Here is a 14,553-nt window from a genome sequence, read left to right on the forward strand (position 1 = left end):
CAGTTCACCTCTTGGTGCCTCAATTTTGACAGCTGTAAAACAATTACATGAATTATATTTTACTATCCCTCAATGTATTGCAAGGCCTACACAGGTAATAAACCTCAGGATGTTAGTAAACCTCAGTGTTAGTAAACCTTAATAACCTTGTAGTTTGCAGCAAATCTGTATTTGCAGAAGCAAAGTAGTACAATAGGTGTAAGCTCAGCTGGCAGAAGATTCTACATCAGGACCACTTCTCTTTAATCATGAGATACATGGTAAGCATGTTACAGCCTCATATCAATCAGAAGGCTAAGCTTTCTAAAATCTGTCTCTGTACCAAAAGTTAGAGGCCTTGTGTAACTATTTTTCTGCCAGGCTATTCTTGTGCATAATCAATGTGCAGTCAGGTATATTTATGTTACCTACCTGCTCTCTTTCTTCCAGGTGTCATCCTGGGTGCTCTGTGTGGAGGCTTTCTTCGTCTAGCAACACCTATTGACCCTGACATCATCATGTTGATAGCCTTCCCAGGAGATATACTTATGAGGATGCTAAAAATGCTGATCCTCCCTTTAATTATCTCCAGTTTAATCACAGGTAAAATCTATTAGCCATAAATACTTTAAGATGCTTGCTGCAGATATCACATGGTTTTCTTTCTGTGATGTAGGAAGAATAATTGTGTGATCCTGTCAGGGATTTTGCAGTTGCAGTGTGTATTTCAGAGTTAATTTCCAATTAAATTCATTTGCTTTAATATGTAGATGCTCCAATGAATTTGTTTTCAAACACAGGCACACATACTACCTTCCTGAACATTAGAAATTTCTTAATATGATGTTTCACATAATTGCTGGATTGGACCTTACAAATAAGATGGCATGACACTAGTGAGCCTAGCCTTCTTAAAGCTGTGGTGTCAACCAGACCATGGCCAGTTTGCAGCAGTCAAGGGCAGAGAATGGTGTGATATCTCCTCAAATTAGTAGTAGCAGACATTGTTCACATAAAAACTGGAGGGAGAAGCTTCAGTAATCTGTTTAGTGGTGAGAATTTCACAAGGACAAAAGTAGGCACCTTTAGGCAGTCATTAAACTTCACAAATTATAAAGGATTTTGTTTGATGATTATTGAATTGGATATTGAGTCTCAATATATATGTTTGTTTCTTAAAATAAAACATCTGCAGGACTATCTGGTTTAGATGCTAAAGCAAGTGGCCGATTGGGTACAAGAGCCATGGTTTACTACATGTCCACCACTATTATTGCTGCTGTGCTGGGTGTGATTTTGGTTTTAGCCATCCATCCAGGGAATCCAAAACTCAAGAGACAGCTTGGTCAAGGGAAGAAGAATGATGAAGTATCTAGTCTGGATGCTTTCTTGGATCTGATCCGAAACCTGTTCCCTGAAAATCTGGTCCAAGCATGCTTTCAGCAGGTAAAACCTTCTACACCTTGTCAATATTTTGTTATATCTTTGACATACCAGGGACGTGTGTAGAGTTAATCTAATTGTTTAGGTGAATGACAGAAATGATGATGCAAAGAGAAATAGACATCTTAAGTCTTGAGCAGGTATATCAAAGAACTTTATTTATAGCTGTTTTGTTTTATGTTGTAGTAATTTAAATTCATAGATTTTTTTAAGATGATTTTTAGTTTGTTATTAAATAAACCTATATTTTTTTACTCACTTTTTATACAATATGTACAGTCATGAGTGCTGCCTTAGGGCTGAACAGTTGATGAATTATGGGGTCTTTCACCCAGGTGGAATTTGATCTTGGGTGTGAGTTACAGAGCTGATGATTCTATAATGCCCTGTTTGTACTATATGGGTGATCTGGATTCCAGCTGGTTGCCAGTAGCAATGTACCCCAAAGTCTAACCTCTCATAAGTTCTATTGCTGTATTAGAGTCCAGACTAGGTAGAGATAATACAATCAAGTGGCTGACCCACCTACAGGTGTCTCCATCAGGCCAGGTTTGAAGTATGCTGGGAAAGAAGGAATGCTTGCACCCTGTGTCGCTTGCTCTGTAGGTAGATAATTTTTAATCAAAATGGTTTCACTTTGAGGGGTAAAATAAATAAAATTTGCATGCTTCCTAATTTCTGCTTAAGCATATTATATTTTTTTGTGTAAGCTGCTTTTTCCTACAAGTAAATTGTTTGGCAATAATGCAGATTTTTTTTTTTTTTTTTTTTTTTTTTTTGGATGGAATGGGGTTTGTTACCAAACGTGTTCTTAAATGTTCCTATGTGAAATGGCATGATAGTTGGAGCTGTGGTTATGGCCAAAGAATCACATGAAGAGGGGTGAAGGAGAAGAGGCCATGTGGGGTGGAAGTATGGAGGCCAACCTAAGCTGCCAAAAGGGCTTGGAACATTCTCAACATTTCCAAATCATCATGGAAATGTCAGTCATGTGGTCAAACTGTGGGTGGCTAAGCATGACAAGTAATGTGAAATGTATTTTTGCAAAATTGAGTGAAGGGAGAGCAGAGTGCTTATGTTTTTTTCTTCCTTTCCCTCATTTGAACTGTAGAAGAGAGAAGAATTACATTTCTGGTCAGTTGACAATGGTCAGATTTCTCAACAAAGGACAAAAAGTGTGAGAAAGAAGAATTAAGCTACCCATGTCAGATAGTTTTCTTGAAACCTTAATATTGCTTTTTCATTGTGTGTAATATCAGTGTTTATATATTGGAGTTTTTTTATTTTAGTCAAAAAAGCTACTGAGCTTTTTGGCTTTCCAGTGTTGAGTTTTATCAGATTCCAAACTAATTGCCAGTGAAAACCTCTGCCACAAAGCCACCTTTCATTTGCAAAGTGAGTCATGCTCCTTTCCAGATGGAACTTGTACCTTCTATTAGCCCTTAACTCCTCAGTGAGGAGTTAGACTTTACTTGCCTCTCTATTTATTTAGGTGGAAAATTAACTGCTTTTAATGGTGTCAACATATATTTTCTCTTCCTACATTTATAGAGACTCTCTCCATGAGCATCTACTGTTTCCAGGTTGCCTTAGGAGGGAGCAATTTTTTGCAGAAATCCTGTGAAGAATTATTTTGAAGGGTGCACAGCAATGGTACTGTGTAGCCATAGTCTGTGGGAGGATTTTACATGCCTTCCCTTTCAAACAGGCAGAAAGCAATGAAGGGATCCACTTGGAATTTTGAGATAGTTCATTTGCAAACTAAAATCTGAATCATCATGGGATTTAAGTATCTCTTGAATTTTTGTATGGTCCACAAGAAAGTCATAGTTTATAGTGAAAACTGCTATTCCAGCAGAGACTTAAGATATTATTGTGCCATGAAAGAGAATGGGACTATCATCTCTAAATATGACTCTGACGTTCAAATGGTTTTCTGGCCTGAAATGTTGTCAGAATCTAAACTTAATGTTAAGCTCAGCATTTTTAGTGACTATGACCCTGTGCAAAGAAGGGCTTAGGACCTTTTACTTAAGTGACTGGTCATAACTTCCCAAACATTTTTTTTTCTGTCCCCGAGCCATGAAGAGGCAGGAAAGGCTTAAGGTGCGAAGTGGCAGGAAAACATCCCTTCTAAAAGCAGCAAGTCACAGATCTCTTTTCCCACTCCTTCCTTTTTTTCCTAGCCATAAACTCAAGCTCATTTCTCCCTCTGCCATTTTTTCCCAGCTTTCCCTGGACCCTACCTTTCACATGCCAGGAGAGGTCCATATCCATTCAGATGCTCATGTCTTCTCTTTTTGAGGCAGTCAGATTTGACTTAATAGGTATCTGGCAGCTTTGATATTTTTTCTGTTATCTGTCACTCACAGTATTTTAATTAGAGAGCTCAGGGGACTGAGAGTATTCCATTTTGAGCAGTCACCAAATGAAGTGTTGGAAATGCCATAAGTTTTTGATTCAAGTTAACTATCAAACCATGATAACTTGAGCTGGGCAGACCATCCTGAATAACAAACCTTACTGCAGAGTTGCTGCTGTGACTGGTTTTAGGGGTACCTGCCTTTTGGTGCTGAACAAATGGTGTCAATATGTAACATATAATCTGTGAATCACCATTTATGAACCATCTGGACAAAGGAGCTGACTATCTGTAAAGTGTTACATCATGGTGGTAAGGAACAAGTATTTGCCATGCTTTTCATACTAGAGTCATGAGAAAGACTCACAAGACTTTGTGTCTCTTGGAACTATTTGAAAAACAAACTTAATTTTGGAAAAGGGGGTAAGAGGTTGTGGAATGCATGTCTAATCCTTTAAAAATATAGTTCCCTGGAACTTCAAGTGAAGACTCTTTTTATTTTTATTTCCTGATTTCCCATACGGATTGCATTCAGTCTGTTTCCATTCTCATCCTCCTTTTTTATTGCTTTCAGATCCAAACTGTCACCAAGAAGGTGCTGGTGCCACTACCCATTGAAGAACCACCTAATGTCACTGACTCTGCTTTTGCTATGATGAATGAGACAGTGCGCGAAGTACCATCAGAATCCCAGCTGGTCATTAAGAAGGGACTTGAATTTAAGGATGGCATGAATGTCCTGGGTAGGAAAAGTTTTTGCCTGTCAAATATGTACATCCTATGTATGACACAGCTTTTGACTGTGACTGGGTAGCCAGTGTTGTCTGATCTGCTCTTCAGTGCAAATTTAGTCTCCCCAAATAATCATCAAATGTTGTCACCTACTGGCTGCCCATTGGTCTCTGAGATGAAAATCTAGTGGTCTTACTTGAAATATGACTGTATCACAGAAAAAAAACAAGTAAATTATTCTGGATTGGCAGCTTTGCAGGTATTAACTGGAATAGAGTGGGGAAGCCTGTAGGAACTAACCAAAATATCCTTCCATCCTAGAAGTAGCCTACCTATACTAACGCATATTGGCAAAACAGTATGGGGAAGAGCTTTAAGAGCCGGTGCTTTACCCACCCCCTGATGAATTGGAGCTCAGTTGTTTCCAGTAGGTGTCTCAGGCACACTGAACTAGAATTTGGCTTGAGGCAGTGCCTGAAGTTAGAGGTGGGGTGTGAACTGCACTACCCAGAGCTGGGCCAGAATAATCCCAGAGAGACTTGACACATCTCTGAGTCACAACTCCCTCCTTCTTTCTTCTTGACTGCTGACCTTTACCAGCTGCAAATTATGAACAACTGCCGTTGTGCCATCTGGACAAGTCAGCAAGTGAGGGTGGTACAAAGGTTTTGCCTATCTCCCACTCCTTCCTGAACCACCCGTTCAGTCAGAGGCACGGGGGAACGAAGAGCCACCACACCACTTCTATTTTCTTCTCTGTGCCTAGACTCACTGTTTTGTCAGCCCAGAGATGAATATTCCTCCTTCACCTTCTTACTTTCTGGAAGTGGGCCAAGTCAGTCACAAATTAGCCCTCAATTTGTAGCCTCATTGGTAGGCCTACTCTTGAAGATACACATGCTCTGTGGCAGCATGTCCACGGGGCTGAGGCTGACACCTGTGTTTATAGGTGTTGTCCTCTAAATGGGACAATATGTGGCAGTACCTAAACCACTGCTTTATCTCACCATCACTTTTTTAGTGGGAAATGGCCCCTTACAGTCTCGTTATACCTGATGAGCTGCTCCTGCTGACACAGTGGTTGCTGTGCCTGCAGAGCTTCTCCAGGTATTGGTGAGTTGGTTGGCAGTGGCTGTTTTGCTCAGATGTACGGGAGATTGCATCAGTAAGCTGATCAGTAATTATTTGTTTCTCTGCAAGGCATCCTGCTCTACAAGAGTGAGGAGCCACTATATTCTGCCTGCCTCCATGGCTCCTCCTTCCATTCAACACCTGTGGGCAGAGGAGCTGCTTCCTTTCAAAGCTGCAAATTGTCATTTTGCACACCCTGTCTGAGGCAGCAGCATATTGCTCATGCCGTTACCCTCACCTGCTTTTTTCTCTCCTGGAGCTCTGCTTATGCATTAAAAGAAAACAATATTTCTAATGTGAGAGTTGCATTACATTTAGTGCTGGACTTGTTTTGTACAGGCTCTATCATGGATAAGAAAATAACTAGAAGGCTGAATATGATTCCTACAGAAAGGAAATACACAATTTAGGTGGGGGGATTTGCTGTAGTATTTTGATCAATGAGTCTCAAATGTTGCAGAGTTTCTTGGTTTGGTTTGGTGTAGTTCGCTTTTGAAAGAAGAAGTGAAAACGTTGGGGAACTGCCATCCAGCTTGCGTAAACTGTACAAGCCAGACAAATTCCTGCAAATATGAACCAACTTGACTCTTATGACTAATGTAGCAGCTCTTTAGGAATTAACAAAAAACCCCACCTACTAACATTTCCTGATGCAGAGTCTGAATTTCAGGAAGTTACTTGGTGTTTGAAAAGCTTTTAATCATTTCTCTGTGCTCTGCAGCACACTTCATACAGTTAATTTCCCTATTTAAGTGACTCGACAAAGATAGCTTGATGCTAAAGAACGAGTATATATCCAGGAGACTGGATTAAAAAAAAAAAAAAAAGTCTGGTTGCTAAACCCAGTGTGAGGGTATGGGACAGCCTGTCTTCTCTCAGAGTGCTGGTAGCTGAAATTCATTTCTCTTGAATGCTTTTGTGTCCAGATGGGTTTTTCCTTAGGAATTTCCCAGATGAGTTCACACATTTGTTCGAATACTGAACTCATGTCATGACTGAAAGTTTGGCCTCAAAGTGGGGCTGAAGATTAAAACTATCTGTTGGTATCAGTTAATAATCCCACTCTGGACATTGAAAATTGCTGGATGGTAAAGGTTAGCATTGGAGACACAGCTCGGAAGTAATGCATGACAGATGCACTCGGTTTTTCATGGTGATAGTTCAATACTCTGGACTTTCACACCTTAGCATTTAAATTTAGGAGCCAAATATTGTACTAAATTCTATGATTATGTATCTGCTAACAGCTGGTTTCAGTGAGGTTAGTCTGTTTAATGGAAGTTCTGTGGTTTAGCTTAAAGTGCAATACCCACGTTTTCCTCCCACTCCCACCTTCTTCATTTAACTGGAATACTGCTGGCCTGAAAAAGTTATGTTCTGGGGCTGCTTTTACTTTTGCCTGTACTCCAGGATTGACTAGTCTGTAGATTAGATCTGTCAAGGGACTTTTGTAAAGCTTGAGGAAAATGCTTGTGGTGTCTAGTGACTGTTTTAGCAACAAAGAGTCATGATATGGCACTGTGTCGCGTCTCCCATTTACGAGGGGCAATGAAGCTTCTAACAGTTGCATGGCACTGAAAACGTTACCATATAGGTATAGAATCAATTAAGAAAAAAGAAAAAAGACATAGTTGCGCTGTGAAATTGAGATTTAGTAAAATATTGAAGAATAAAAGGTGTTCGAATATCATCATGAAAGTTGAGAGTGAGTCCATATTAAAAAGTCCCAAGAGATGTGTAATACACTATAGTTCTGAAAACTGGATTAGGAGGTAGTATCAAGACATTGACTAGGTGCAAAAGCTTCCTAAGAACTTGCTTTTTTTGACTTGCTTTTTTTTGTCTTGCCATTTTGTCTAATAGGTTTGATAGGATTCTTTATTGCTTTTGGCATTGCTATGGGGAAAATGGGAGAACAGGCGAAGATGATGGTGGATTTCTTCAACATCCTGAATGAGATTGTAATGAAGTTAGTAACTATGATCATGTGGTAAGTTTAAAGTTCTAACTTCTAGAACTAAAAAATATTTTAAAAACCCCTAGCATAGCATATAGTAACCACAGTTTGCTAGTGAACAATGTAATGAAATAGTTCATTTTTTAAAGCCTTGACAGGTATGTTAGAACCACAGCAGCATTATTTCTATTCAGTGAGTATTATTTAGGACCCAGTTTGAAATATTTCTGAAGGTATTCTGCTCTTTGTTTACTGAAATCCAATAAATTCAGGTACCAGAAAAGGCCTTCAAATGCCACATTGATTATGGAAGTTAATTACATAGAAGGATATCTAAGCAAGCAAGAATGCCCTGCACAAGAACATCCAAATCTTCCTGAGAGGTCAGCATAATCCCAGGTTATTAGCTAGGAGGTATAATTACAAAGCAGCCTGGAGACACACTTTACTCACTGTCTTCTGTAGTAAAAATACTTTACTACCAAATAAAATTACAGTGGTTTTCAGTGACGTGTAGTCCCTCCACCCGTAGCTGCTGCAGAATCTGTGTCTTACAACCTCGCTGCAATGGGCTCACTGGAAGGTATCTGTCTTGTTTTTAAAGTATACTCATTCATAAGAATGGTGCCTGGCTTGCCTTCAAGGGAGTAACTTTACCCAATTAAGACTGAGCTCTTGTTTATATTTCTGGAAGGGGATTCTCCCTTTTTTTTTTTTTTTTTTTCTTTAGAGATATTTCTTCTGAGGGCTTCCCCAGAGCTATTTGTACACAGTGCCAAGTTCGGCCATATCACACAAAACCAGTTTTTGAGAACATAAAAATGCATGGCTTTGTTCGGCATTGTACCACTGTGTTTTACATCTCTTAGGTCATTGAGAGCAGAAATAGCCACTCCAATACATGCATATCATGCTTCGTTGCTGCCCATGATTCCCTAGTGTCCCTGGAAGTGGTTTCCTGATTTACAAGGCTGCAGTACGCCTCTTCTCTGAGGCTATAGATAGACACAATTTATAGAAAAGGGAGCAGAGTGCCTGAAGTGCGTTTTCAGCATCATCAGTGTTTCAAAGGGAGACTGTAATGCAAGAGTGATGCAGAGGATAGCTAACAGTGATGTGCAAATGTGTAGCACAAAAGAGCTTGAAGTAATGACTTTGTGTTCCTGTTATGCTTCTGCTTTTCTGTAGATGATCCTGCTGCATAAAAACACAAAGCCCTACTGATTTCAATAGTTATCGTAACCTGCTTCTCTCAACTCTATAGAGAGACAGTGACTATGCTCTCATTAACACTTCAAGAACAAGAATTTGCTATTACTTCACTTAGCACCAGTCGGTACACTCAAGACATAATACCTTGCCTACAGTATAAATTTTTTCTAGTAGTTAGTGTTGCAATGGCAGGAAATAATTCAAGTTTCAAGATATTCACTGTAAATGTTTACTTCTAATGATATGCTTTTTATTTCTCTTTTCATGAGAAAGGAGATTGGTGTTGGGGATTCCACTTGCTTGTCTCTCTCTATAGTTTTTAAAGAACTGTTGTGGCCAGAAGCAGGGGGTTTTTTAATGTGTGTTTATAAAGACAAATGTACTTCTTTATGCAGAGTTACATTTTATTTGGTTGATGATTTCTCTGCACAGAGAGCTGAAACTCCTGTGGCAACTCCAGACTCTCAGGAGCATGGCATTGCTACACAAACCTAAACAAAATCAGACATCTGTCTCTGACACAGTGTAATTTTTTATAAGAAATATGCTTCATCAAGTTCATTGAAACATGGCTTTTAATGATAACTGGTAAAACAACTAGTCTTGCATTTCAAGTGACAGGACTTTCCAGGTTTTGGGCACATTGCTTGAGAGACTATGAGATGTTTCTTACAGAAAACATGAAGCACTTTTATTCTGAAAGTCAGTTTCCTTTGTATTGTCTTCAATTAAGCATCCAAATCACTAATCACTTTTGAAATAAACATTACCATTTATTTTCAGGGAGACATTTTGTTCACTGTTTCTCCACTTGTTACACATATTACTTTCTCCCAGCTTCGGTTTTGTAAAACAGATAGAGAAAGTCAATGTAATTTAAAATTATATAATATGGTAACCTTTACCAGTGCGGTTATAAAGATTTTCTTCTATCCATGCACTTTCAGACATTTTTCACTGTAGCTGATTATTATTTTTTTAAAATAATATCTATTATTTTTTATTATTATTACCAAACTGTGCTACCATTATCATCCTATTTAAAAGTTCCATTTATGCCATCAGGGAATCACATGACTGAGGTGACAAAAACCCTACCCTAAGTAAGAAAAGCGCATAATTAATGAAGAATCCATAAACCAAAAAACATTTGCCCGAATTATTAAAAGAACATAATGAAAACATTTGCAGCCTCCAAGATAAAAGCAATTCATTTCAACAGATAGTCTTACTGAAGCAAATAGTGCAACTCCCTGCAACCAGATAAACAATGGGTTGTAAAGTTAGTATTAAGAACAAATACACCACTATTCATAATGATCCACGCCTGTGTTACATAATAGTATTATTATATGATGTTATTCTAGGATCAAGGACTATTCAGGAAATGCATATTCCATTAGATGGGATGGAATAAAATCAAGTAAATGGGGAATTTGCTGGAGATGGCCATTATTTTTTTTTAAAAGATCTGAAAGCTATCCACTGAATTTCCATCAATTCCTGTTCTGCATCTCAGTGTTGAGCCTAAAAGCCCCCTACTCTTTCTCCGGTCTGTACTCTATTGAGCAGAATTGTTATGACTACACTGCAAAGACTAGTTCTGTCTATGCTTGTTCTCTTTCTCCAGGTATTCCCCTTTGGGCATTGCTTGCCTCATCTGTGGAAAAATCATTGCAATCAAGGACTTAGAAGTAGTGGCTAGACAACTTGGCATGTACATGGTCACTGTGATTGTAGGTCTCCTCATCCATGGAGGGATCTTCCTGCCTCTGCTCTACTTTGTAATAACAAGGAAAAGCCCATTTTCATTCCTTGCTGGGATTTTCCAGGCATGGATCACAGCACTAGGCACAGCTTCCAGGTACACTTGAGAAATAACAGCTTGCTTTATTTTTTAGCAGATTATTAGCTGCTATTTAGAGACAGTGCATCTGCTGTTGTGACCTTCACTGCAAAATCATTTTATGCCATTGAATAAAAACTGGTTTTAATCCAGCCGTGTTGAAATAAATAAAAATAACCACACACCTTCAGGATTTTTTAGAGAGGTTGTACAGCCAACTGCAGAGAGTTGGGAGACCCACTTTTTGGGTTTTTTTCTGGCATTGGCCAAATGACTTGTGCAAATTGTGTTACTTCTGTACTTGTTTCCTCAACTAGGAAACAGTGATAAACCATTTATTTTGAAAGTATGTTAAGACCAGGCTGGTTTCATTGGGAAAAAAAAGATAAAAAGTGCTAAGTTTCAAGAAATAAGTGAAAAAACCTCTCATTTTATTCTTTCCTGCATTTTCGCAGAGTAAGAGGTCATCACTGAAGAGCTGAGCATTTTGGACTCATTGATAATGCACAGAACAGACTCGATAAAGTGTGTAGGCAAGTCAGTAATAAATTGATGATTTGCATTGGGGCAGTCAGTAGATCTTGTGTTGAAAGTATTTTTCAGTTAAATACCATATTTTTAAGTGTTTTTCTTCAATAAATGTTTTATTTCTGAATGAAATGTAATCTTTCATTTCAACTAAAAAGGTGAAACCAAAAAAGCCTAGTTCAAAACCGACCATGAGAAAACTGAGCTGTCTTGATTTCAGGAATTTCTTGTAAGAACTATAATTCATCTGCCTCTTTAGATTAACCCAAACTGCTCTGCTGAACAGTTTGGGTGGATCTCCCCAATGAACAGGAGGCTCTGGGCTGACCTTACTGATGTGCATAAATATCTGATGGGACAGTGTAGAGAAGCTGAAGCAAGGCTCTTCTCAATGGTGCTTAGTGACAGGGTGAGAGGCAGTGGGCACAAGAAACACAAGAAATTCCATCTGAACACAAGAAAAATCTTTTTACTGTGGTTTACTGTGACAGTGGTTGAATGTTGACATGGTTTGTCCAGAGGAGTTGTGGAGTCTCCATTCCTGGAGGTACACAAAGTCTGTCTGGGCATGGTCCTGGGCAACCTGCCCTTGTTGCTTCTGTCTTGAGCAAAGTGGTTAGAAGAGGTGACCTCCAGGAGTGCCTTCCACCCTCAACAATTCTGTGGCTCTGTGATAAAAAATGCTGGATTATAAGAGAGTCTGGCCAGGAGTTTCACTAAACCAACATTTCCCTAGGGCTTTTGTTCACTGAAGTGTTTGGGTTTCCACTTAGATTTTCAGTACAAAATTTACAGTATCCATGCACAACATTTGTGGGGTTTTTTTAGCATGAAGTGATGTTTTTCGGCTGGAGTACCAAAATGTAAAAGTGTAGCGGATTTTAAGTGATTCCAGCATATGGGTTTACCTGGCTACTAGCTTTACCACCTGATTGCTATCCAGCTCGGAATTACAGGCTAAACAGAAGTAGACCAGTTTGTAGCACCACAGTGACCACATGACAGCAATCACCATCAATAGTCTAACCCGATACCTCTGGAAGTTGCAAATGCTTCCTATTCAGGGACCTGTTAAAGCTCTTTGGCCAGGCTGAAGAACCATGGAAGGCATCTACATGTTGTGCTCTTCTAATAAAGAAACATTGTCTCCATGGCCTGCCCACCTGTCCTTGCTCCTGGTGGCAGAGCTGAAGGGGGAAGATATTTGCATACTGCCTGCCGGCTGAGCCCACCGGAGTTCATTGCAACAATGATGGGCCATGGCTGGTACACACCTTGTGCTGATGATCTGATTTGTAACAGTGAAGGTAAGGTGGGACTTTATTTCTGAAGAAAAATAACTTTATCTGACTGAGTTTCGATGTGTGTCAGTGAACTACATTTTCTATTTTGTCTTTCTTTTAATAAGATACAGGAATATCTTTGCTGAAGTAGGCAAAGTGACCCTGGAACTGACTTGAAAACTGACTAGTAGTTATTGGTTAATGACTCACTATATATTTTCTACTTTCTGCTATAAATATAGCTGCTACAGTAATTTACAAGAGAATATACTACATTGTTTTTAGAAAGTATGAATCCTCTCTGATTTGACTAAACCCACAGAACATGATTAAAAACATGGTAAAATAAATCATAATTATGAATGGATTTGTAAAGATGCTAGAACACAAATGATTGGTACCATGTATCTCATGGCTTATTGACATCTGTTAAAAAAAAATCACCTCAGCGAACAAACAATGGTCCAGTCATTTGAGCACAAGATCATAGAATCACGGAATCATTTGGGTTGGAAGAGACCATCAAGGTCATCGAATCCAACCATAACCTAACCCTAGCACTAAACATGTCCTTAAGAACCTCATCTTCACGTCTTTTAAAACCCTTCAAGGATGATGACTCAACCACTTCCCTGGGCAGCCTGTTCCAGTGCTTCACAACCCTTTCCGTGAAGAAATTTTTCCTAATATCCAATCTGAACCTTCCCCGGTGCAACTTGAGGCCATTTCCTCTTGTCCTATCACTGGCTACTTGGGAGAAGAGACCAACGCCATCCATGCTACAGCCTCCTTTCAGATAGTTGTAGACAGCAATAAGGTCTCCCCTCAGCCTCCTTTTCTCCAGGCTAAACAGCCCCAGCCCCCTCAGCCGGTCCTTGTAAGACTTGTCCTCCAGACCCCTCACCAGCTTCGTCGCCCTCCTCTGAACTCTCTCCAGTACCTTTCCTGTAGTGAAGGGCCCAAAACTGAACACAGTATTCAAGGTGGGGCCTCACCAGTGCTGAGCACAATGGGACAATCTCTTCCCTAATCCTGCTGGCCACGCTATCCTTGATGCACACCAGGATGCTGTTGGCCTTTTTGGCCACCTGGGCACACTGCCAGCTCATGTTCAGCTGGCTGTTGATCAACACCCCCAGATCCTTTTCTGCCAGGCAGCTTTCCAGACACTCTTCCTCAAGCCTGTAGCATTGCGTGAGATTCTTGTGACCCAAATGCAGGACCTGGCAGTTGGCCTTGTTGAATCTCATGCGACTGGCCTCAGCCCATCAATCCAGCCTGTCCAGATCCCTCTGTAGAACCTTCCTACCCTCTAGCAGATCAACACTCCCACCCCACTTGGTGTTGTCTGCAAACTTACTGAGGGTGCACTCATCCAGATCATTGATAAAGATGTTAAACAGAACTGGCCTTAATACTGAGCACTGGGGAATACCACTCATGGCTGGCCTCCAACTGGATTTGATGCCATTCACTACAACACTTTGGGCCCAGCCATCCAGCCAGTTCTTCACCCAGCGAAGAGTATGCCGTCCAAACCAAGATGGGGATCTAGAAGCTCATATCTTCTAACTCATGTTTCCATAGATGTGCAACTAGAGGAATCATTTAGGAAGTGACTCAGGCATCCACAAATCCAGAAGTGTTTGGATTTTCCACGGATCCCATGTAAGATAGATCAGCCTTATGCTTCTTCCAGATAACCTAGAACATTTATTATGACACTATATTTTTATAGTTAGTCAGTCATTCCTTAATCTCCCTTTTCCATGGTTTAATTATCTATAAAATGGAAAGAATACATTTTTTATACCCAATAGCATCTCTATTATAGTGGATTAATGAATGAGTTGGAAAAACCCTGAAGTTGCAAGGTGCTAGCAAGAACATGCTGCCAGTATTTATCTGAGAAAATTTGGTGAGTCTAGTTCTTTACTCTTCTATGAGCAAATTAGTGTTTTTACAGGCACAATGACACCAGAATTAGTGGGATACAATAGTGAAGACCTTTGAGAAATTCTACCAACTTAGCTGAAGGAAAGCAAATATAATCATAGAATCATAGAACTGTTTAGGTCGG

General features: G+C 39.7%; 1 protein-coding gene across 3 annotated transcripts in view; it reads left to right on the top strand.

The window, feature by feature from the left end:
- SLC1A2 (solute carrier family 1 member 2) overlaps positions 1-14,553 on the top strand; it is a 97,611-nt gene that overhangs the window by 70,056 nt on the left and 13,002 nt on the right. For all 3 annotated transcript variants that reach the window (XM_065635529.1, XM_065635528.1, XM_065635530.1), the window contains exons 3-7: positions 430-582; positions 1,175-1,425; positions 4,359-4,527; positions 7,511-7,637; positions 10,447-10,680. In XM_065635529.1, coding sequence (XP_065491601.1) covers positions 430-582; positions 1,175-1,425; positions 4,359-4,527; positions 7,511-7,637; positions 10,447-10,680 — 934 coding nt within the window. The remainder of the gene's footprint in view (positions 1-429; positions 583-1,174; positions 1,426-4,358; positions 4,528-7,510; positions 7,638-10,446; positions 10,681-14,553) is intronic.

The sequence above is a fragment of the Caloenas nicobarica genome, chromosome 5 (assembly GCF_036013445.1).
Source record: "Caloenas nicobarica isolate bCalNic1 chromosome 5, bCalNic1.hap1, whole genome shotgun sequence".
Classification (NCBI taxonomy): domain Eukaryota; kingdom Metazoa; phylum Chordata; class Aves; order Columbiformes; family Columbidae; genus Caloenas; species Caloenas nicobarica.